The following is a 24,989-nucleotide window of genomic DNA, read 5'->3' on the forward strand; positions in this document are numbered from 1 at the left end:
CTAATACGGACACGGCTGGATGTACGTCGAAAAAAAAGAGGAATTTTGGCAAGCACGAGGAGACCCTGGGAAGGAAACGGATGCGTTGTTAGACGTGCTCGATACAAAAATTTAATAACCAGGCACGACGAAAGCTATGCGTCTTGTCGACTCCGTCCGTGTCGGGAGAAACGTTTTCTGTCTCGGCTGATAGCGAGAGGTGGTGAAATACCTCTCGTTTGTAGACACTTGTTTGCGTTTATATAGAAAATATACAGAAACCGTTGCAAAGAGAAATAGAAAATGAAGAAAGATAATCCGCATTCCATACTGCTTTCCGCTTCACATTTTTGCGAGAGAGACGCAAAAATGACGCTGCGAATAGATTTATAAAAAAACTTGAAATTTTTTGAATCGCGTATTAAATACTTTTGATATTGCAACTTTCATCTGTCTGCTCTGTTCATTTTGTTAAAGTTATTTTCGATAATTTGTATCAGATAATTTGTTCGCTCTATTCATATCCGCTTTAAGCAAATTGAACATAATGGAATATTAAATAAAATAATATTAGATGTAAAAGATTTTAAGGATAACTCAGCATAAATTCCCGACAGTGATCTGTTTTAATTCAGAAAAAAAACTAATTATACAAAACGCGAGCGTGTCAAATGTCAATAAAATTTGAATCAGGAAATTTGCGTCGAATTTCCGATTTTTTACCTCCCCGCGCGCCTACGCGCTATCTCCTCTTACACGTGACTACAAGTTTCCTAATATAGGCTCGGCATATGCTTCGATGAAAAAAGACGATGTTGTTAACCATCCAAGCGGTCGGCAAACTGGTTGCCATCTCGAATCCGGAAAAGACAGGCAGGACTACGTGTGTAATGCTAAAATCGCGAGGACACTGACAGTCTCCGAGGAAGACGCTAATAATCTTGGAGAAAGCAAATCTGCTTGAAAATACAACCTACGTAAGAATCTCGATAGTAAATTAATAATTTAATTTTCTTTACCGCGCATAAATAATTTTTGATTGTTTCATAAGAAATAGAGTTATTTTCGTGATTGAACAAGTTTCTCAGGTGTATAATACATAATTTCTATTATAACATCGCGGTGTTCGTATACAAGCTTCCTATTATTTTCTTACAGTATTTACGTAAAAGCAATTAAAACTGTCGCACAACTGCCGTCCAATTAATACGAGCAATTGTGCAATTTGTATAATTAACCCTTAATGACATTCCCGTTCGTTCGTTGCCTTCTGTTTGACGCGGGTAGAACGGCCCGTTCATCGGGCACGATTTTGCGCAAGAACGGCTTCATGAATGAATCGCGACGCGCTCGGCAAAACGTTCTCCTTCTTTCCCGTTCTGCCGCAATCTACTTTCGCGCACACAGACTGGACCCGACACAATGCAGACGGAATACCCGATTGTTTCTAGGCAGCCCGTGACCGTTCCAGCATCGGAGATAAGAAAGGGACGCCACCGGAAATCATCATTCTCGACGGGAGTTCTAATCAAAAGAAAACCGGAATACATCGCGCGGTCGTCTGCGCGCGGATTGACAACAAGATAACCAGAAGGCGCGTTCGCTTCAATCTTTGTGTACGTTTAATTGCAGAAATACCGGATGTTCCGAAACCATGGGATATCCTTCTCGTTATATATATAGATATTTCGGTCGACTTGGAAATGATTTCTCTTTAATACTCCTTTCTCTAGACACAAGTTTCGAATAACTAAAAATAATGAATTTGGAATGCATTAAATTTCAGAGGAGAAAATCAGTTTTTTAATCAATTTTACGGAACGGTATTTCGATAAAATTTTAGTTTGAAATTTCTTTACGAAAATATGTTAAAAATCAGTAAAAAATTGCGATAAAAATAATAATTTCATTTGGATATTTTTGTTAAATATAATTTATAAATTTTGTACGAAAATGTATTTAAAATGTATTAAAATGACACTGATGAATAATAAAACTGAAGATTTTGAAAACTTTGTCACACCACGTAAGACAACTTGCATCGACTAACAATCCGATATTGCTAGAATAAACCGTATCAAGGAGTATCAACAGGATAGAAAGTTAGTGAATGAAGGTCAAGCCTCGGGAATATCTGACAATAATTCGCGAGTTTTAATATATCATCACTATCACGCTCGGTACGTACGCCAGCTGGTCCAGCTTCTTGTCCATCGCCGACAGCTGCGGCGAAAACGAAAAATGCGATTCGGAACAGGCGAGAGCAAGAACCCTGCGAGTAGAAGGGCGGCGCGTTGGACTAAGGATGAAAAATGAAGAAAAGAGAACAGAGATTGCGAGCGGACGAGCGACTAACCGGATGTTAGGCGTAAGAAGCGCGCATAACTGTCTCGTAAATATCTCTTTCGAACCGTTTGTCATCCGCACTTAAGCGTTAAACAACGCGGATTATTAAATTATTAAAAATGTATCAGTATTTCTAGCAATCGAAAAATTAGCGTGCGATATAACTCGAAAAAAATGTCGCTAGCCGGAAGCTGTAAATTTTCAACCCCTTTTCTACTGCAGCTTTAAAGCTAAATATCATTAAATCTTTGAAATTTAAATATATTTTATATTATGCTCGTAGTAATTTATGAACTGCTTGCCCTTTCTGCTTTACCTTCAAGCGAGTGAGCTCAGGTTCTTTGTGTGTGGAAGGTAATAATGGAGAAAGGAGTATAAAGGTTGGTGAACAGATGTCTCGTGAAACTAAAACCTGCGAATCGGAGATAAATTCCAATGTCATCGCAAGTGCAATAAAAAATTCGGATGCAATAAAAAACGGATATTCAAACATAAATACAGGTTCCGAGAAGGCAATCAAGGAGAAAATCAACAACGAACAAATACAGTTGGAAATGTAGAAGTGAATCTAGGAGAAAGTCAACAAGGAATAAGTCTAGTTGGAAATTTGGGAGCAAATCTAGGAGGAAGTCAAGAAATAAACCAAGCGGGAAATCCAGGGTTGAATGCCGGAGGAAATCAAGTAACAAAGCAAGTTAGAAATCTAAGCGTAACTGCAGGATGAAGTTAAGGAATAAACCAAGCTGGAAATGTAGGCGTCAATGTAGGAGGAAGTCAAGGAATAAACCAAGCTGGAAGTGTAGGCGTTAATGCAGAAGGAAGTGGCAGAAGTCAAACTTTATGCATTATAATACAAAATGCATTATTGAGCATTGATATTGGACTATTAAAATCATTTAAAAATGGTTTTCTTAGAAAATTATTGGAATGAGTTTAAGATATTAAAAAAAAAAAACATATAAAAAAAACTTTATAAATAATCATTTACGTATAAATTACGATAATAATTTTAATAAAAATGTATTATATATATATATATATTTATTTATTTGTATTACGATAAATGCATTATGTACCACAAAAATTTTTTGAAGAAATACAGTTTCGAAATTTAAATTGATATATTTCACCGACAATTAATGTATTATAATCGGAAACTTTTATAGAAGTTATAATAATAAATTTATATAAAATACAAAAAATAACAAAAATATATATAAAAAATTATATAGAAATTAAATATTTAAAATTGAATTGTTAAATAATATGTCGATACTTTTGCCTTTACAGAAAAGTCGACGATTATTTCATTAAATCATTTGACTTTATCTATTAATGAACACAGTTCATAAACTATTCGTATAAAACATAGTACATAAATCAAATTTATTAATATATTTGATAAATTAAAAAATGTGATTTATCTTTTTATAAAATATAGATTTATAATCATATTTATATTTATAATTTTATAAACAAAAAATAATTAATTATATATTTTTCTTATATCCATTTTTCTTATTTCTATTTTTAAGTAAACTAAAATTTATAAAATCAAGATCATCATAATTGTTGGTTGTGATGCTACATGAACACCGTTACCATCATTCATATTGCCAACTTCTGAATAAATCTATAGAAACATTTATTATATAATATTTAAATAAAAAATAAATTCTTAGTTTTTGCTGTATAAAAAATTAATTATACATAATAATATTAAAAAATAGTAATACAATTTACATTTTTTATTCAAGTTTAGTTGGCTAACCAAATAATATTCATCTTTAATATTGCCATTGAAATGAGTTCTAATAGCAACGGATATGTTTCTGTGACAAATGTTACAGTTAACATAAAAGTCATCACCTTTGATACAATATTTTCATAATCAACTTTAAAATATATGTTTTCTTAAATGTTTCTTAGAATGAAAGCGCAAGTCATCTTCTAAACTTTTAGATAAAAATAAAACGTTCTCAATCACAAATAATGCATTTCAATGAGTTGAAACATGTAAAATATATTCTTACCGATCCGTGTAAACTTTGATATTTTTCTTCAAGATCAAAAAAAATTTTTCATACATTTCTCTATATGTAAAGATTATAAGGTGAACATTTCGTTAGCAATACATAACAGTCTTTTAATGCCATCGACATTGTGTCCGTTCCAAGCGATAAAACGCGTTCTGATAAGCCAACTGTGTCCTGCGTTTCTTGCGTACTTTTCAATTTGTCCGAATGTTCATTTTTTGTATGAGAATCCAGAAATTTGTAAATACTAAGGGATAAATAGCTTTGACAGATATTACACTTCACTGCAAAATCATTTACTTTCGTCCAATATTTCCATTGCCAACTGCGAAGTTTATAATTATTTTGTTGTTCCTCAGAATGCGAACTCAAATGATTTTCTACAGATGTAGACGGAACGTTTGCATCACAGATAATGCATTGCGAATTTAATTTGTCTAGATACTTGAAATACTTCCACCATATCATTAGTTTTCTCTCTTTTTCGTATTTCCAAATTCTTCTATGGTGTGTTATTATATGCGTTTGAAAGTTTGAAGCGTTTAAATAATGGTATTTCTTTTCGCAAAACATGCATTGTGCTTTAAAATTCGGTAATTTTACATAATATTCCCACAGACAACTTTTAGTTGCAATATTCAGTGACGTAGACATTGTGTCCGTTTCAAGTGGTGAAATTTTGACGCATTTTGACGAAGCAACTGTGTCATGTTTTTCTTGCGTATTTTTAAATTTATCCGAATGTTGCATTTTTATATGAAAATCCAAATATTTCTGAATAGAAAGAGAAAAGTTTTTATGACAAATATTACACTCCACCTCAAAATTATCTCTTTTCGTACAATATTTCCATAGCCAACTACGATATGTACGATCCATCCATTGTTCCTCAGAATGCAAATTTAAATGATTTCTTATAGATTCAAATGTAGACGGAACATTTGTATCGCAGATAATACATCGTGAATATGATTGGTTTGAATACTTGAAACACATCCACTCTTTTGCTAATAGTTTTCTCTCTTCTTCGTATTTCCAAATTTTTTTATGGTGTCTTGTTATATGCGTTTTAAAGTTTGTAGCAATTATATAATAGTATTCCTTTTTGCAAAACATGCACTGAGCTTTATAATCCGATAGTTTTATATAATATGCCCACAGATAATTTTTAGTTGCAATATTCTGTGTCGTAGACATTATGTCCGTTTCAAGTAACGAAACGCATTTTGACGAAGCAACTGTGTCGTGTATTTCTTGCGTATTTTTCAATTCATCCAAATGTTGCACTTTTATATGATAACTCAGCTGTCTTTGAATAGAAAGAGATAAGTTTTTATGACAAATATCACACTCCACTAGAAAATCCTTTCTTTTTCGACAATATTTCCATAGCCAATTGCGATATTTACGATTCTTCCGTTGTTTTTCAGAATGCGTATTTAAATGATTTTCTACAGATGTAGACAGAACATTTACATCACAGATAATACATCGTGAATATAATTCGTTTAAATACTTGAAATACATCCACGGCCCTTTTTTTATTAGTTTTCTCTCTTCTTCGCATTTCCAAATTTTTTTATGATGTATTGTTATATGCGTTTGGAAGTTTATAGCCATTACGTAATAGTATTTCTTTTCGCAAAACATGCACTGTGCTTTAAAATCCGACAGTTTCACATAATATTTCCACAGATTCTGTTTGGTTATAATACTTGATGACATTGTGTTCGTTTGAAGCGACTGGTCGCGTGTAACTGAATATCAGAAAATCTTTCTGCCGAAAGTAAACTAGAGAACGAAAGAGTTCGCATTGTTCTCCATTTGAATGTAAACATTGGTACGTCGGCCAAATCTAGCTAACGCATATCAAAACATACGGTAACATCTCATGTGAGTACAAATACATCTCAGCGAAAGACACGTGACAGTGTGTCCTATACACGAATATATTGTTGTGTGAAAAATAATGTACAAATAATATAATATATTTATTTATATGTATCCGATAAAATTATTCTCAAATTATGGCTACATCAAAGAAATTGGTATGGCTATATAAAAGAAAACATGTATTTTTTAAATTATTTATTCTGCGTTAAATGCAAGTAATATACTGATTGCAAAAATTCATAAAAGAATTGGATAAAAGAAATTAATAAATATAATTGGATAAAAAAATTATTGCATTTATCTACGTAATTTATATTCAGATATGACGTTATCAACGTCTTTTTTTGCAAAATGCCTCGGATCATTAAACTTTCTGTTTGACCACGATGCGTCACATTGTCTAATGATTAAGAAATTAACAAGAAGATATTCCGGATATCGTGCAAAAAAGAAATATCTTAAATATTGATTAGATAACGTTGCAAATAAATTCTATTATTTTTATATTTAGATATATAATCTCGGACAGATTGTTTTTCTTAAATTAATATAGTGTTATTTTTGATAAATATATTTTTATACTTTTAATATAACTTCAATTTTTTATATTATTAAAAATTTATAGTAAGATATTTTTAGAATTTTAATATATTTTTCTTGGTATTTTTATAAAACTTTAATACTTCCTAAATAAATATTGTGCAAGAGAAATCCGACAAAATATTTTTACAATTTCAGAGCGGATTTTATAAGTCAGCGTTCGCTGGTGTGTTGCATCAATTCGCAGTTTTTTACTGCAGCAGAACGAACAACATCTGAAAGGTCACAAAACTTTTATCTTCGTTCTGTTAGTGGTCCTTTTGGATCTCGTTTCCTGCCATCCAGGAGAGGAGGAAGGTAAGTGGTCTGCTAGTAAGTCAATATTCTTATTAACTTAAAATATTGGAATATCTGAATAAAGAAAAAAACATTGTAGAAAAATCTATTCTAAATTTTTAACTCTCACTTTTTTTTAATCATTATTTTCTCGACAATACTATGATTTTGACACCATTGTGTTTTTAAAATTGTGTTGATTCAATTTTTATTAATTATAGATTCCTTATGCGTTTAATATCAAGGAATGAGACGAAGGACATGCAATAACAGTTGCATTTTGTCATAATTTTGGTAGTCTCTTGGCTTTCTCGGCGGAGGCCAACTGGAGGCCATTGCTCCGGTACCGGAACTGGCGACAGTGCAAAAAAAGAGCTGTTTGCTAAACTTAGACCTGAATCTTAAAAAGATTCTAAAGAAACCTTCAATATTTATTTTTATCGTAATATACAGAGACACACAAGATAGCACATCCGGTAGTTATTTGCGATACAAAACAATAATAAGAGGCACTTTCTAATAATAAATTATTGTTATAAATTAACACATATAACATCTTAATTGTACCCAAATCAATGTAATCACAGTAAAAGCACTCGAATTTAATAATGTTTGCTTAATTGTAATCTTGTTACCTTTTTCTATAGCGCTGAAGTTTCCCCTTCGATATTCTCGCCGCTGTGTAGATCGAACGGAAGTAAAATCTGCAGAAAAACGGAGACGGAAAGTGGTGCGATAGAATAAATAATAAAAAGATTTCAAGAGAATAGTAGATATGAGATATATTCAACTTTTACTTGTTATAATATTTGATAATAATAATAATTATGTATATTTATACTTATAATTACATAGGTAATGCTGTCGCAAATGTACAATATTTGACGGATGGTATATTATGCATGATTTTTAAAAATCATTTTTATCAGCACTTATCTGTATTATTTGTATGCGTCTCTCTCTTTATACATATACGCATATACATACATTCACGTAAATCTATATACGTGACGTGTGTATACGCGTATATCTGTGTGACGCGTTTGATCCATCCGCGTGTCTTCGCATCATCTGTACGCCATTTCTTCGCGTCTTACACGCATTCTGTATGCGTTCATTGACGTTGCGGCTCGTGGATGGACCACCGAAATGTATAATTATAAGCTCTAAATCTAAAAATGTCATAGACCTTTGAGAGCGCACTACCCACGTTCACAATTGGAAGGACACTTGCAAAACAGTTTTGCCACAGAAAGTTGAAAGTGTATTATTATTATCAGAGCGACATACATACGCGCCCACACGCACACACACACACACACATGCGCACACACAGGCATTCCATTTCCACTTCCAGCTGCGCTGCGCTTCATTCTCCAACACGTGCCTTTTTAATATCGTAAAAAAATCCAAATATATCAGAGTTCAATAAATCATACATCGAAGAGAAAGCAATATAGAACAATATATTGCACTCAAAATTCCTGAAAGTAGTAATTTGTAAGTTTTAACGATAATATTGTTAACTTTTTCAAACTCTCGGATGGCGAAAATTGTGTTTAATTTGATCCGATATATGTTTCGTTGAAATTGAATAAAAATGTGCCATGTTTGGAGAGTCATTAATTAATAAATTCTCGTTAAAAAATATTCATCAAGCCATTTTTGAAATGTGTAAATAAATTTGATCGAAGCACTACAGTTTTTACGTAATTATTAGCGTCAGTTTCGAGTAGGAGTTAAGAGGCACAAAAATCTAGTGGATCAGAATTGACCTATTTTCGTCACCCGCGTTATTATTTCTGTCAATTGAGAATTAATTACTGGCGGGAACTGTTAATATGACGCTCCACGCAGAATTTTCATGATGTTATATTGCAAAAATTGTTGCTAAATATATTGAATATTAATGTAGGAGTAAAAATATACAGGAGACACTCTTTCGCATAAAAACCACTTCCGCCTGACATTTGATATTCAATATAATACATCATAGAATACATCTCGCGCCAGCGCTAACGTTACATGAGAGCATATTTTAGTACCTAAGAGCATTATTCTGCGTAACAATACGGAGTACGTCTGCAAGTCCAACCGCCAACTTCTCATTATAAAGCAGTATTTTTTTCCACCGAGAAGCGTGCGTGTTTTTATCGCGCGATTCGTTAAAAATGGAAACAAGAGTGAGCGAATTAGCCGACAAACGTTTGCGATCCTGAAAAAATATACGGCATTTAACAAGAAAACAAGATATGCAAAAATATATCCAGCTTTTATGTTACAATAAAACCGCGTTAATTCTGCAGAGCAGTGATTGTCGACAATTGTGGTAGCAACAGTAATTGCAAATTTGTATTAATTCGTAAATATACAGATTAGTAGATCATAAATATAGAGAGAGATGCGTGATTCATCTTGTTCGTATTTCCATTGCACATTTATTGCTAGCGCTATATGCAGCTCTCTACAATTCTACGTTTCGTTATTTTACAGTGTACATCTTGTACGTCCGACGTGAGCGAAGTCCCAGAAGCAATGTTAAATGTGCGGTGGAAATACTTTTCATAGCTTTCTTGTGATTATCTTAGCGCCTGCGAAAAAACGCAATAATTATAGAGGTGATTTGATTCGCATGCTTATTCACAAAGTATACTTTCGGCATGCCGGACAAACGAAAAACGGCGATACAGTGTCAACGGCTGCGAACAACATCGGATTGATTTATTCTATGTGGTAACATAAATCGTTATCGTCATCGTAACGCGTATCTTCTTTAATCGGTACTGACAGTAGGAAGAGAGGTCACGGTCAAGGCGACGATCTTGTAAGCCCATCACTTCGAGGCTTTTCAAGATCGAAAAAACGTCTTAAGGTGATTACTTTTATCGAGACACACAGATAAAATATAGGCAACTACGGTGATTAGGATCGAATTACGATAGCTTCATTCCTTATCTTTCACCCTCGTCTCCGAAGGTCACATTAAATGGTACTTCTCGATCGGACAGTTCCGTCACTCTCATTTAATTGCTTTGCTAAACGCGACTGCTTCAACAAGTGTATAGTTAGGAGGAAAGATATTGAGCACTTTCAAATTGCAAATACAAGGAGTGTGATAGAAATCACAAGGTTTCTTTTCAATACAAAGTAGCGCGCAAGCATGATAGAAGAATCTTTATGTATCTTAGGCATAATTGCAGTTTTTCGTAATTCGCGAAAGTGTAGAAAATCTTTGTCTCTTCGTCATTTGAAACAGGTGCTTGTAGGATAACAATAAGTAGGATAAAATGTATTCTGAGATTTTTTTAAATTGAATCTCATTTGTGGAACAATCTAATTTTGCTCCACGCGAATGCTAAACAATACATTGAGATTGTCGAAAAATATGAAACCTTTTGTTATAAATTAATCTTTGGTTCTATATCTTTGATTATATATTTGTTATTTTTTCATATTTAAGAAAATATAAGTGGAGATTTTTTTAATAATAAAAAATCGATTTTAAATTTACAAAACAATCTATCGATAAAAGGTGGTCCGTTTGCACTTGGAATGTTTGTATTTCTTGATACGTTTTTGTAAAAATTGAAAATCGATTATCGTACGGAGAATAATTTGTTGCTTCTTGGCCTTGCTCGTACTCCGCGAGTTTTCTATAAGCGACGTTCCTCCGCGGATTGATATTCAACATAGCCTACTCTTGGGAGAATTAGTTTTTGATCTTTAGATTCCCAACGAGAAGGGAAGTTTTGTGTCCCTTCAAATGGTCGATGTAGTTATTTCATTTCTCGGTTAAGTATGTGTAATTGTTTTCTCGCTTTTTCATTTTTACAACTATTTACAGATACACGGTTACTATATCTCTACAATGATTGCATTGCTTTCACTAAAATTTGTTTTTATAAAAAAATTATAATATTTTAATAATAACTTCCAATTAATTATTTTACAGAAAATAACATGGAAATTTATTTATAAACTTCAGTGAAAAACTACACGCGGAAAAAATAATTACTGGCGCAGTACATTTTATGCTGTCGTAGTAAATTTTATCAGTTATTGTATAGACAGCGAAAAGATTTATTTTGAGAATACTAATTTTATTTCCTATAAAAAATTTCCTATTTTATCTAAAAATTATTTTATCATAATAAATAATTTTTATTCTCAAATCAGTAACATGTGTTAAAGACACATCTTGTTTAAATAGCAAATTTTTCTTTGTGTTAAAATTAGAAATCTAAAGACGTAACTCACGTCAGAAATGTTTGTGGAACATTCGTCCAATAAGTTGTCAGTATTATTAATAAATTTAATTTCAATCATTTCTCCGCGAAGAGTGTTCAAGAGTGACAGAGTAGATGCAAAAGTGAGTAGATAACGCGCTCTCACTAATTCGTTGCAAAACTTCAAGACAATTCAAGAAAAACAAAGTAACCGGGAATTCTCATTCATAAAAAAAAAGAAAGAAAAAAAAAACGCATTCCACACCTCGAATCTATTATTTGCCTCGCGCGACTTGCTCAACGAGGCATACTACGTAGTATCATAAATACTGTTGTATTCGGTGTTTCAGAAATTAGCGTACCTTATATGCGCGCAATAAACCTTACGTAATAACAATAAGTAATGACAATATCTTACAGTACTCGAGTTATAACGCTATCACTATCTATCTGTATGTCGTCATGCATTTTTGAATCACAGAAAGATAAAACAAATTTCATCATCTGATAAGATTGCGGCAAGGATTCTCTAAGAGCAGCGCGTCGCACGTAGACGAGATCGATATGTCGCTCTACGCTCGACTAGTGTATATCATTTCGTCTTCGCTAATAGTTTTCGCTTGGATCGCACGATATATATCGGTGAATAGACGAAAACTGTAAACTCTAGTTGTCCAAAGCATGATCGCGCTCTACGGATTATTATTATTATTATTGAATTGTCTTATATTTAATATCGGCGTGATCTCACGACCGAATCAGCTTATAGAGAGCATAGAAAACTGTTTTTACAATAGATAGCTAGAAGGCAGAAACAAACTCCAGATGTACGGTCCCACTTTTTTTACACATTCATTCGAACGAGCGATCGATGAAGAGCCGGGCGTCTACGTTTGTAAACGTTATTTTGCAATATAATCTACGCATAGAATATCTAAACCGCCTCTACCGCTTATTATATTATACTCTACAGTGAATCTACGCTAAAAAACAATGCGAAAAAGTAACTATTTTTATTATTCTTCACCCGCCTAATTCTAGGATATTGACAGAGTTTACCAAAACGGTGCAGTTTCAAACGCATATCTGTATTTCGTGTTTGCGCATTGGTTTTGTTTTCATAACTCTATCACGAGATCATAGAATAGATATTTTACACGTAGAAGAATGTACATAGATGTCCCAGCGCTGATTAGCATGACGCGAGAATGTTCTTTTTTAAAAAAAAAAAAGGAAACAAAAAAATAACGTATTTCCTAAATCATTTTTGCCCTAATACTAGTATATAGGCACATGATCCATGAAAACACGCGCGTCTAGAAGAGATCCTACATCCGTCGAGTTCGGATCCACCGTGATCGTTGAGAGCTAGTCGAAAAATTTACAGGAATTACCGGGTCGGTAGGGTCTACCGTATCGCGTATCGACTACATTAATTTAATCCAGCGCTCGGAATCAGTTGCACATTTCGGGCCGATTCAAGGGACGACGACTCCTGTTCCCCCACTACCGCCCGGCCGCTGGCGGTCGAGTCGCCGATAGCTCTGGCGCAGGAGCGTTTTATATAAGAAATAGGCTCGGTTGTTGAGGCACCTCTAAAAAAATAGTAATATTTTCTTTGCTACATAAATAATGTTTATTTTCATTAATAATTAAATATATATATATTATATATTAATGAAAATAAACATTATTTATGTAATGAAGAAAATGTTACGATTTCCTGAGAGATGCCTAAACAATCCAGCCTATTTCTAATATAAAACGCTACTGAACCAGAGCTATCGGCGGCTCGGCCGCCAGCGGCCGGGCGGAGTGGGGGGACAGGAGGCGTCGTCTCCAGAATCGGTCCGAAATGTACAACTAATTCCGAGCGCTGATTTAATCCATCGGACGTCGGCGATAAGAGAGTGTATATCGACGTGTCGATCTAAAACAGAGCGGAGGTATTTAAAGTTTTACAAGAGACAGAAAGAGAGAGAGAGAGAGAGAGAGAGAGAGAGAGAGAGAGAGAGAGAGAGAGAGAGAGAGAGAGAGAGAGAGAGAGAGAGAGAGAGAGAGAGAGAGAGAGAGAGAGAGAGAGGCAATTGCGTGTGATCCCTCGGACGCGGTTTCCTAATTTTCTCGCTAGAATAGGTTGTGTCTTATCACATTCTACGCAAAAAGTTCTCGTCTGATCGTTTGACTCTAGGCGCTTCGTCACTAGTTGTCTCAATGTCGATCTATATTTATACGTGTAGTTAAATTAATTGTTATCGCAGAAAAAGAGAGCTATTATATCGTATAATATATAGTAACTTTAAGTTATGGTCTTAAACGATTTCTAAGTATGTATACCTCTAATAACCCGATTGCGTGCGTGCACGTTTCTGCGTGCGCATTATATAATGTATGTATATATGCGTTTAATGATAAAAATTATGCTACATATTTTTTCGGCCGATTCACGAACACTACTTGCATTTTGAGATCCTTTATAAGAGTATTTTGCGATATAATAATAGTAGATATTTATTTATTCGCATCTATTTTATGTGCTCCCTCCTTTCTCTATTCACAACAATTCTTTTTCGGCGTTCAATAAGATGTTCCTCAAAAGAGAGAAATGTAATTAAAATTCTTGCCTCTGGTCATTATTATAATTTAACCATTTTAAATAAATAGTATAATTTTAAAAAATGCAGAAAATTTCATCATAATTTTTATGAATAAAAGATCTAATGTAGTATACTTGAACTACAATAAAAATATACTCTAGATTCGTTATTAGTGCAATAATCAAGAAAGTGGTAATTCCACATGCAAAAATAAATCGAAAATGTATAATAAAATAAAATTTTATTCTACATTTTGAATTCATTTTTGCATGTAGAATTAATCTTTTTTGCACCACAAAAAATCACTGATACTCACTATAATAATTTATATTTAAAATAATAATGCGCTTAGAGCGCGAGGCCATTAATATCACCGATTCATAATACTTACAAACGGAATTCGTTAACTTATTTTATATATTTCGTTGACCAAATCGTTTACATTGAGAATGTTATGCAATAGATCACGAAAAGAAATTTGATTTTCGCACAGCGTTACGTTAACGACGATGCTCATTGATTGTCTCTACTTATATGTATAATTATAATAATAATCACGCAACATTTATCTATTCATGACTTCATAATTGTCAAGTGCCTAAATTTTGTCCATCGCGCACGTGTCTTTCCCCACGAATGCTCGAAATGTCTGCACGTCTCGTACAAAGAATTTTTCACTAATTGCTATCGAATTGAATAATCGCTGTAATGATGCTGTAACGATGTGCACAATAATGTTGCTAAAACAGGTACACTTGTAAGTTAAAAAGAAAAAGAGCGAGAATCAAGAACTTTCTAAAGTGTGGAGAGTTAATTTTTTTTTTAACGATCGTCAGACGAATGAAAAATTCTTCGTCGCGCCGCGTCACTACTGACTATAAGAGCTACAGTATGTTCGTATCGTCGTAATCTATAATATAATTACGATGCGTTATCGTAAAACTTATTAATCGTGTTAAAGTGGAGTAAGTTAAGTGAGAGGCACCGTAGAGTGTGCTCGTACGCACGTAATATAGGCTAAAGCGTGTTTTACAGAGTATTTTGCTTACGTTTTCCTGTGCACTTTCTTTACATATTTCGATGAAATACACACTTATAATAAACTGATAGTCAAGCGCCGCACACGCGAGATCCGAGTTGTACAAAATCGATCAGGCTACAGACAGCGCTGTGTAAAATCGTCAAAAGTGTGCTGATTGTTCAACGATCTTTTATCAAAATCGGAGGAATCCTTGAAAGCTCATTATGTATTTGTTAAAAACTATAAATCGGCGATTGGTCGAAAGGAGATGATTAACAATTTTTATCTGCCTTTTTAGGAGGCGCTTTATCCCCGAGAAATTACAATTGTGTTAAATTCCACCTCCTCGAAATCACTTACTTGACTATCACTTTATTATAATTGATAGAGGTTGTGCTTGATTCAAGAACAATTGAGTATTCGACGTAAATAATCAATTATTTCACACGGCCCTCGTGCTTAGCTCCATCGAGAACACAATGGAAAACTATATATGAAGCGATATGAAAAAGATTACAGTATAAAAAACATGTATGGCGAAATTATAATTTGTTCGTAAAACGAACGAAGAACGTAGTGTGCAACATCGTGCGCATTCAATCGGCGATGCAGCCCGCTGATGCAACGAATTGATCAGCTCGAATCAAGCACCACGTCCATTGCAGCAGTAAAGCGTGGTGTTTTGGTTCACGAGAAAGTCTTGTAAAATGTGTATATTTTGGACCCTACATTTATATTTATATATATATATATATATATATATATATATATATGTATGTATACATATAATATTTCTTTTTTGTGTGATTAAAAATACTCTTAGAAGCCGCTCGATTTAAGAAAGTCGCTAAATCTATTCTCACTGTATATATGTACATAATAATATGTATAAGGTGACAGATATATAAAGTGCGACAGACTCGCTTTTAGTAAAAGACGATCTCCTGCCCGCGAAGTCGTTTTTTAATCGATCGACGCGCAGCCGCGAATCGCGAGACAACGCCGAAAATCCGCCCGTGAACGCTATCTGAACTTATTAACGTTATATTGCTCATCTCGTTTAAAACTATCTTGGCAGTCGAGAAATCATAAGAACTGCATCACTGTCCGCGTCCTCTGCGCCGATGTCATCCCCGCGAGTCGATTCGATCATCCTTCTTTAATCTAATTTATGATAAAAAGCTTGTTAGATCGTTTACCGTCGGGTTTTTCGAATTTGTGTCGCATCGCAGCTCGGCGGCTTCGATCCTAAGTAAGAAAGCTGCACACTAACACTACGAGTCGCGCAGGATTCAAGATCGCGGTGCAACCGTCTCCGATCTTGATGTTCTTTTCTGTAAATAATCTACGTACAAAATATAAATTGTATTTGTTTGCGAGAGAGTGTGTGATACGCCTCCGCGCAATACGCGATATATGTACAACTTTCGTCCATCATCCCTTCCCCCTCCTCCCTTCTTCTCATGGCGTATCCTTAAATTTCTAAGACGTTTTCTCAAGACTCACGCGTGTATCGAAGACTAATATTACGGATAATACATACCTATGTAAATATATATATATATATATTGTACCGAAGGTTCACGGAGAGCAGCACCTATAATCTACGTAAACGTATTGCTCTTCAGGGATAAGCGCGGTAGGCAAGTGTAATCGGGCGATGCCGTAAAAAAGATGGAGAATCGTAGCGGACTTAAAGCGGGAGTTACCACGAAAGTATTCTACATTTGTGCTAGGCCGAAGAAATCAATCGGTAATCTACGAAATGAAATCGAGAGCTCGCGCGAAATCGAACAACCGAGAACTATTCGCGAGCAGAGCGGATTCGGAAATTGATTCCATCTGCGGGGACCTCCCGTGCGTTGAGAAAAGAAGCGAAACGGAACCACGATTCTCGAAACCGTAAACCCATGCGGAATCCCATTCCTCGCGCGACCCGATGGCGATTCCGCCCGCTTGATTCGAACGATTCGGACCGGATTCAGACCGAACGATCCTGCAGTCTACGAGTTTTCAATCAACACGTTTCGAAATCTGCTCTAGAAAGTTCAGTTTGCTTATCATTCCTCTTTATTATTTCTAGTTGGCCCGAATATGATGTTCCCATTGGCGTGTTTAAACCCATTCTTTCGGCGAAACTGAAATATGGAACAGCGTCGACACCCTTTCTTCCCGATGACAGGACGAACGATCTCCCCTCCGCCCCCGTCGTCCCTCTCTCGATGAATAATGTATTCCTTCGCGCTCTTTCTTTGATAACTGCGCGATATCCCGCACACTCTCGGTTTCGGTTCCACGAAACGTCGTTTTTTTATATTTTTTTGTTTTTTTTTTACGAGGCGCGATCTTGCGACTATCGTCCACCGCTTTCGCGCCTCGGTCCATTCGATTATGCATCCTGTGCGTTTGACTTCGCGTTTACGATCGTGTGCGAGAACGCGGCTCCGTCAGCTGCCGTTGGATTTGCGTCCCCGTCGCGTCCCTCTCCGCGAGACACGCGTGGGCGACGATCGTGACGAGTAATAAGATCGAAAAGGCGTGGACTTCTGAGGCGCTACTGGAATTGCAAAAAGTTCGCCAAGATTATTGTTATTCCTGCGATTTCTCCGGCGGTATCCACCGGGGAACTTCGTCCCGGAGCCGGATGGCGTTTGTACTTCGCGAAACACGTTCGCGCGGAATTGCGTATCGAGCGCGCGCGCGCGCGCGTTATCTCGCGCTTAGAAACTCTCGCTGAGCATGTTCGGCATCACTGTAGTTATCGTAACGCGAGGCAGGATCCGTGGAACTGCGGCTGATCGTAAAACAGATTGCGCGAACTCGCCGGGGGCTCTTTGTTACACGTCGTCCTCTATGCTACGCAGAGGTATCTGTTGTTTCTGCGCCAACGCGTTCTGCACGTACATCAACTGATCCAGCTTCTTGTCCATCACCGACAACTGAAAGCAGAAAGCACATTTCCGATTACAGATTAGGCTCCGCGATCGCGAGCTTTCCGTTTTCGACACGTCTACGACGCCGCAATTTCGGCCGAAAGTTTCCACAATTTGTGCGAGGGATCGTTTAACGGCTATTGAAAATATTGCGTCATTTGCAGAACCGCTTTTCAACGAGATCACACGAAACTGTACGTAATTAATCCCATTATTGGTTCCTTCCGTGATGCGGGGTTCAGCATAATTCCATTCTTACTCTTCACTCTGTTCGCGTATTTTCTTTTGGCTCGAGAAGATTTGTGAACCGAAGGAATAATTAATGTAGGATCGATATCGCATGCAAATTTCCTGTATAACGTGAGAAAATTATTCGACGAGTGATCCAATAAAAATCGAATGTCGTCGATGTAATTCTATCATTGCATAATTCCGTTGCAAATCGGAGACCTTATTTCCTTCCTCAATCCAAATTTAATGAGCAAAATAAAGATAGATAAAAATTAGATGTGTAAAGCTTGGAAACTCGTAATAAGCTCGTAAGCACGTAATTCCCTTTCGACAATCTACAAATTTAAAAATTAATCCGAAACGAGAAAATTACATTCGCGAAACTACGCGCTTTGAAAATTAAAATGTAATTAGATAATCGCAACGATTATGGCAACACATTAAAGCGAGAGACGCACTTGCTGCTCCAGCCGGTATAAGCGCGCGCCAATCGTCATGGGTTTCACGTTGCCCGCCCGGTCGATTCCTGCCAGGTAGCTCCCCGGTTTACCCAGGGTCTGATCCAATCTCCTCTGTAACTCCTGCGGACAAATCGAACGTGCAATTAACATCCGTAAATCTACACTCAGGCTGGAGCGATAGACGAGCACAGAGATGAGAAGAAAGTGACACAATAGAGAGAAAAGGAAAATCGTTACCGGCTGTTAAAAGTATATTTCATTATTAATCAATATCGCTCCTTTTTCATTCGTTTTTTTTTCCTTCCTTTTTTCATATTTATTTTTTTTTAATCTGATGCAATTACGCAGAGTGCAGAGCAAGGCAAATTCGCAAATGTATTCGCGTGACTGTTTGCCGGAGGTATTCGCGATACTCGCAAATCGAGAAACGAGAAAGGTCGACGGTGAATGAGAGAAATTTCGAATTAATGCGGCGTCATAATGAAACGGTGTGCAGATGCGCCTCTTTGTTGCGCTTAAATCAGCAATTCGAAATTTCGTAAGCGGGGCTCGCCGTGCAACAACGGGCGCTCGAGGGTGTTATCGATCTCCTCGATACATAATAAAGCCCTATTCGCCCTCGTCGAGTATCGAAGCTTCTTCGGCAAACAAAGGACTGTGTGCGCGCAGAAGTTGAGTCGCTTATAATTGACGTTTTGTCTTTGCTTTCTAACGGCGTCGTTCTTCCCGCGATTCTTCAATTATCGAACGATCTCGCTGCTCGAATGCGAATAAATATCGTTGACGAAAATAGATTAATAGGATGCCTGCAAAAGCAAAGCTGAAGGAAAAACAAGCGGATAAAATCGTCATAATGCGATGCATTAAACTACTTAAGAATCTTAAAAAAAAAAGACGTAGTCATATTCGTATGTTTTATCTTTATTGCGCGACATTTGTGCTCTTCCGACAGAATTTCGAAAATGATGCTTGCGGCATTCCTGACGCTACACACACAATCGATCTTCGGCAGCTAATGGACGTATGTACATATATGGGAGATGCAGCGACTATTCCCCGATTAATCGTCGTCTGTCGCATCATGTATCGACGACTTAATCGTCCCGTGAAGCGACATGAACTTCGCGCTGTGTCCTTCGATGTTGCGTATCGAGCTGATCGTCAATGATCACAACGCGGTTGATTGAATGAGGCGCGGGTTCACGTATTGACGATCACTGAGTAATCCGTCAAATACGGAGCAATTACGGACCGATAACGGCCGTCGTTAATTCATTACGCGGTGAATGAATTTGATTTATGAGGAGAGAATGCAAGAGCACACATTTCCCAAAAATAACCGGCCAATTTCTTTTCGATGGTAATCACCAGAGCGGAAGACGGAGCGCAATAGAAAGGATTAACTCACCTTAATCCGCACCATCATGTTGAGATGACCTTGGCTGTACTGCTCGATGACGTCACGGACGTCGTACGGTTTCCGAGCTTGTTGAAACTTTCTGCGAGCCACAAAGTACTTAATCTTCCTGATCGCCCGTATAGCATTCCGGTGTGCCTCTGTCAGCCTGCGAAGGCACAAGTCGAAGTTCTAAATTGACAAGTTACGGACAGGGACATAACTTATTTTTCCCTTTTCCCCATCCACCTTCCCTTCTGACACGTCGGAATGCGGAGATATAAAAAAATATAGACGCCCAGAAGTACAAGTGTTGGCTTTGCTTGTAATTGAAATATATCATATTAGCGACACACTCGCAGACTGCTTGATAACGGCAACTCCGAATGTGCTCGATTCTCTCGGTTTAGAAGAGAAATTAATTTCTCCTCCTCCAAGGAGGAGAGAGTTGCCGTTCTTCGTTAACGTAATTTTCGTAGCCGATCGCGCGACGCGACGCGGGACGCAACTCGATACACCTCATTTCCCGTTCGTTCGCTACGAACGAGAAATAATGGCTGAAGTGTAATATTAAACCTCGGCGATGCGAACTGAACGAAGCGCATTCCACTTTCAAAGATATTCCCAAGCGCGCTAGTACTTTAATAGAACCTTAGTGGGATCTTCCTTTCGTATATGTCAAAAGCAACGAGTTCACAGTGTTATTTCGAGACGGAATAACGTCAATAAAGCTATCTTTTCCGTAATCCGCAGTATGCGAAATAATTGTTATACGAGATAGAAAATTGATTCGTGCCAGACGCAATGTCGCACGTCAATATCCATCTCGGATTACACACTGTCACACATACACCGGCCGAAATATTGGTTTTCTTCTCCCTCCCCCCCTGCCCCCCCCCCCCCTCTCTCTCTCTCCCGTCTTTGTGCTAACCATCCGGTGGCGCTCAGCCTCTCGATCCCTTGACGCTTATCCGGAGAGCGGGGAATATGTTCGAGAAAAGTATCCCATTCTTCGGGTGCTTGCGTCTCCGAGAATGCTTAGCTCCTTGACAGATACTTTTGTCGTGAGTGTAAATGCGAGATAAAGTGGCTTTTACAATAAAACGCCGTAAGGAATTCTTATGAAATGTCACGACGGCGAATTCGCTCTGCGTCAGAATAATAAGATCGTTGCTCGAGAAAAGTTATGGACAAACAACAGATTTGCTTCATCTTATAAAAAAAAAAAAAAAAAAAAAAAAAAAAAAAAAAAAAAAAAAAAAAAAAAGTGCGCATAATAATGCGCAAATAAGAGAAATTAATATAGTGATTCTTGAAAAAATTGTAAATCCGCGCACTATATAAATTTTATTAAACCCCTGGTGCATTAATGCAAATAGACGCATTTAAAAAACTTTATTAAACCTGCAAGATTTTAATTATACTGCTGCGTACAACTAAAACTTTCCTTTTTATCATTCATTATGCAACGTCCCTAATAAATCTAAAAACTTTCATGGTATTTGCCGAGAGTGGAAAAATCCTCGGAGTAAGTAGGAGTGCTCCTACTATTGTCGAGTATTGTTAGTGAAAAACGGAATAAAAAAATCATTAAAATACGAAATCTTGTTAAATGATAGAAGCATTCGCGCGCACATAATAACCGACAAAAATGGAAGGCAAAGAATAGCGGAATACGGAATAAAATGGGATGAGAGAGAGAGTGTACGAGAAGGAAGTCAAGGATCCCCCGCACTTATGTCGCGGTGCGTAGAATGATATTTCAAAATGAAATCGAGGCGAACGGAACCGGACAAGGGGGAAAGAGGGGGAGGGGGGGGAGGGGGAGGGGAGAAGAAGGATCGGTAAAACGCCGGGAGATATATCTTCGGTTGGCAAGCATAAGAAAGCTTCAGGCGGAAGTAGGTGAGCCGCGAGAGAGCGAAGGGGGTTGGCAAGGCTGGGCGGGAAAATCTGGCGAGTGTCTTTATGTACAAGTTCCGAGTATATGAACGGCGCGCGCTCGACGTCGCGCGAAATCTGGGTCATTCGTACCGGCGCAAAGTAACAGCGGTGGAAAAAAAGCACTTACGAGTCTGTGCGGGGGCTCGAAAGAGGCCTTTTGTACGGAATTATACTTCGTGTCTCGCCCTTCGAGATTACGAAGGTAGTATCACTACTTCGTGCCTAACCAGTCACAATTTTAGAGCAAAGGAAAATTTTCAATTTGCCGCCGCCTGCCCCACTCCGCGGCTCCGCGCCTTCGCACGGCTGCCACTTCCATCGTCATTCGTTTTCTTTGTGCCAGACAAGTCACAGCTAGAGCGTAATTTCCAGAATTTTATTTTGAAAAGTTTTAGGTTTTGGAAAATGGGTAAAAGTAAGAAGAGATCACGCAGTAAAGAGAAGGAAAACAACGAGTTATGGAAAAGAATAAAGATTCTAGAAAGCCTGGTTGCATCTAGCTTACCAAGACATCCGTTACGAGAGAAAACTAAGGACAACGAAAAATCTGATTCGCCGGAAACATCACTGCATATATCCCAGGTAGAAAATACAGGTAAGAAAACTTTCGGGGAAGTCCAATCCCTTACAAATTGGTTGAGCCCGGACGAGAGCCGGGACATAACCAAAAAGTGTTACCGGACGATCTTATACGAGAGATAAGGCGTGATCCGAGTAATAAGGTTGAGCTCGGACGGGAGCCGAGACATAACCTTAAGCGCTTTAAAATAGCATATTTCACATGGGATATAAGACACAACGTCCCCCTTTTTAAGGGTGAAGTTCACATCAGTGTCGAACATAACCTGGCCAGTTTGAACGGTTGAGCTCGGACGAGAGCCGAGACATAACCTATACAAATTTATCATAGTATTATAAATACCTTAGCTTACGATCCCTCAAAATAAAAATTTCAGGTAGACTGGACAGAATGTTGAGTCCATCAGAAGAGTCTAGGGCAGATAGTGAAAATCGGAATTCTCCAGAAATTCAATCCGAGAATGTCCAGACCGTAATCACAGCGGCCTTACCTCAACAGACTGAAGCTCGGGAAACAAAGATTACACCTCTCACTAATCAAATAGACCAGGATAAAGAAGACATCTTCGATTTGGACGAAGAAACATTAAAAATCATCGGCGAAGAGCCCCCAGAGAACCAAAAAGAGCTTGAAATTCACTCTAGCCTGGTAAACCGTTGGAATCCTTGGTTAAATCAGGGACTAAAGAAGGAGGTAAGAGACGAATTACTCAAGAAGTACCCTAGAGCAGGGACTTGCCCTTTAGAACCACCAATTCTTAACCAAGAACTGAGCACATTAAACGCTAATATCCTTAAAAAGGATAGATACTTTGCTTTCACCCAAAAACTAGCCGGTTCAGCTCTTTCTGCACTAGCCCCGGTCATAACAGATTTAGTTCCTATGAAGTCAGCGGAAGCGAAAAGAAGGTTAGAAAAGCTTTGGGACGCAGCTCAGCTGTTAGCGGAAATTCACCATTCTCAAACAATAGCTAGAAGAGCCTGTATCCTACCAAGCGTCTCAAAGCAGATGGCTGAGCAGCTGCTACAAAGGAAAGCAGACAAATACTTATTTGGTGAAAACTTGTGCGAAAAAATTAAAGAGGTCAAAATGATTAATAAAATAGGACAGGATATAAAAATACAACCACAGAAAACCATATCTAACACACCAAGCTCGTCAAACTGGAAAGGCCCACTGGTATCCCAGAAGTCGACGACCCAGTCGGGCCCCAGATACCGACCTCAACAACCAAGGAAGTCGACAGCATCGGACTCAACGAAGAAGTCTTACCCGAGATCGAATTACTATCGAGACCGCTCCCGGTATCGAGACAGAGCCAGGCATCACTAGAGTCAAACCAGGTCATTACATTGGCTGGACGACTAACAAGTTTCATAAATACTTGGAAAACCATCACATCCGATCCTTTCATCCTGGAATGCGTAAAAGGTTATAAGATACCTTTTAAGTCTTTACCTAATCAATCTCAGATCCCTACCATGAGAAGTTGGCATCAATCTGAATATCTTGAACTACAAAAAGAGATAGATCGCCTTCTGTCAATTGGAGCAATAGTTCCTTGCGACCCAACAGAAGGTCAATTTCTTTCAGATTACTTTTTAGCAAAAAAGCCGGATGGCAGTAACCGGTTTATTTTAAATCTTAAAAAACTAAATCTTTTTGTAGAAACAGAACATTTCAAATTGGAAGATCTTAGAGCTGTATGTAGATTACTAGAGCCTAATATGTTTATGGGATCAATTGACTTAAAAGAGGCTTATTTTCTTATCTCTATACATAAGAATTATAGAAAGTTTCTCCGCTTCAGGGTTAATTCTCAAGTTTACGAGTTCACTTGCCTACCCTTTGGACTTAGTTCAAGTCCCCTGGTATTCACAAAGATAATGAAACCAGTAATGAACAGCTTAAGACTACGCGGATTTTTATCGGTTATTTACCTAGATGACATCCTATGTTTGGGTGAAACGAAATCAGACTGCTGGATCAATATTCAAACCACTTTTAATTTTTTAAGAGGGTTAGGTTTTATAATAAATGAGAAAAAATCCAAATTAAATCCGGAACGTATCTGTAAATATTTAGGATTTGTCATAAACTCCGCTCAAATGACAATAGAATTACCACGAAAGAAAAAAGCAAATTTAATAAATCAGGTTTGTAAGATGGAAAGAAAAGAAGCCTGTTCAATTCGAGAATTCGCCCAATTCATAGGCCTATTAGTAGCGAGTTGCCCAGGCGTTGAATACGGCATGATACATTCTAAGTCATTAGAAGTAGCAAAATTGCGGGCGTTAGAAGAAAATAACGGTAACTTTGAAAAAATAATGAAAATTCCAAAATCAATTAAGAAAGAGTTAAGTTGGTGGAAAAATAATTTAGAGCCTTCCTACAAGACAATAAAATCAATGAATTTTGCGAGAGAAATTTTTTCAGACGCTAGTAAAACAGGCTGGGGAGCTTTCTGTAA

At 37.1% G+C, this 24,989-nt stretch overlaps 2 protein-coding genes across 8 annotated transcripts in view; one reads left to right on the forward strand and one right to left on the reverse strand.

Annotated features, from left to right (window-relative positions):
- Positions 1–7,897: 7,897 nt before the first annotated feature.
- Positions 7,898–24,989, reverse strand: part of KCNQ (KCNQ potassium channel) — a 57,227-nt gene continuing 40,135 nt past the window's right edge. For all 7 annotated transcript variants that reach the window (XM_067351891.1, XM_012370342.2, XM_012370340.2 and 4 more), the window contains 3 exons: positions 20,008–20,164; positions 18,597–18,719; positions 7,898–17,913 (listed from right to left, as the gene is read on the reverse strand). In XM_067351891.1, the coding sequence (XP_067207992.1) occupies positions 17,812–17,913; positions 18,597–18,719; positions 20,008–20,164 (382 nt within the window). In that variant the 3' untranslated portion in view covers positions 7,898–17,811. The remainder of the gene's footprint in view (positions 17,914–18,596; positions 18,720–20,007; positions 20,165–24,989) is intronic.
- LOC136998777 (uncharacterized) lies at positions 21,964–23,851 on the forward strand. The gene is made up of 2 exons (XM_067351971.1): positions 21,964–22,534; positions 22,896–23,851. Exons 1-2 carry the CDS (start codon positions 21,964–21,966, stop codon positions 23,849–23,851), a joined length of 1,527 nt encoding a protein of 508 aa, XP_067208072.1.

This window comes from Linepithema humile, chromosome 1 (assembly GCF_040581485.1).
Source record: "Linepithema humile isolate Giens D197 chromosome 1, Lhum_UNIL_v1.0, whole genome shotgun sequence".
Classification (NCBI taxonomy): domain Eukaryota; kingdom Metazoa; phylum Arthropoda; class Insecta; order Hymenoptera; family Formicidae; genus Linepithema; species Linepithema humile.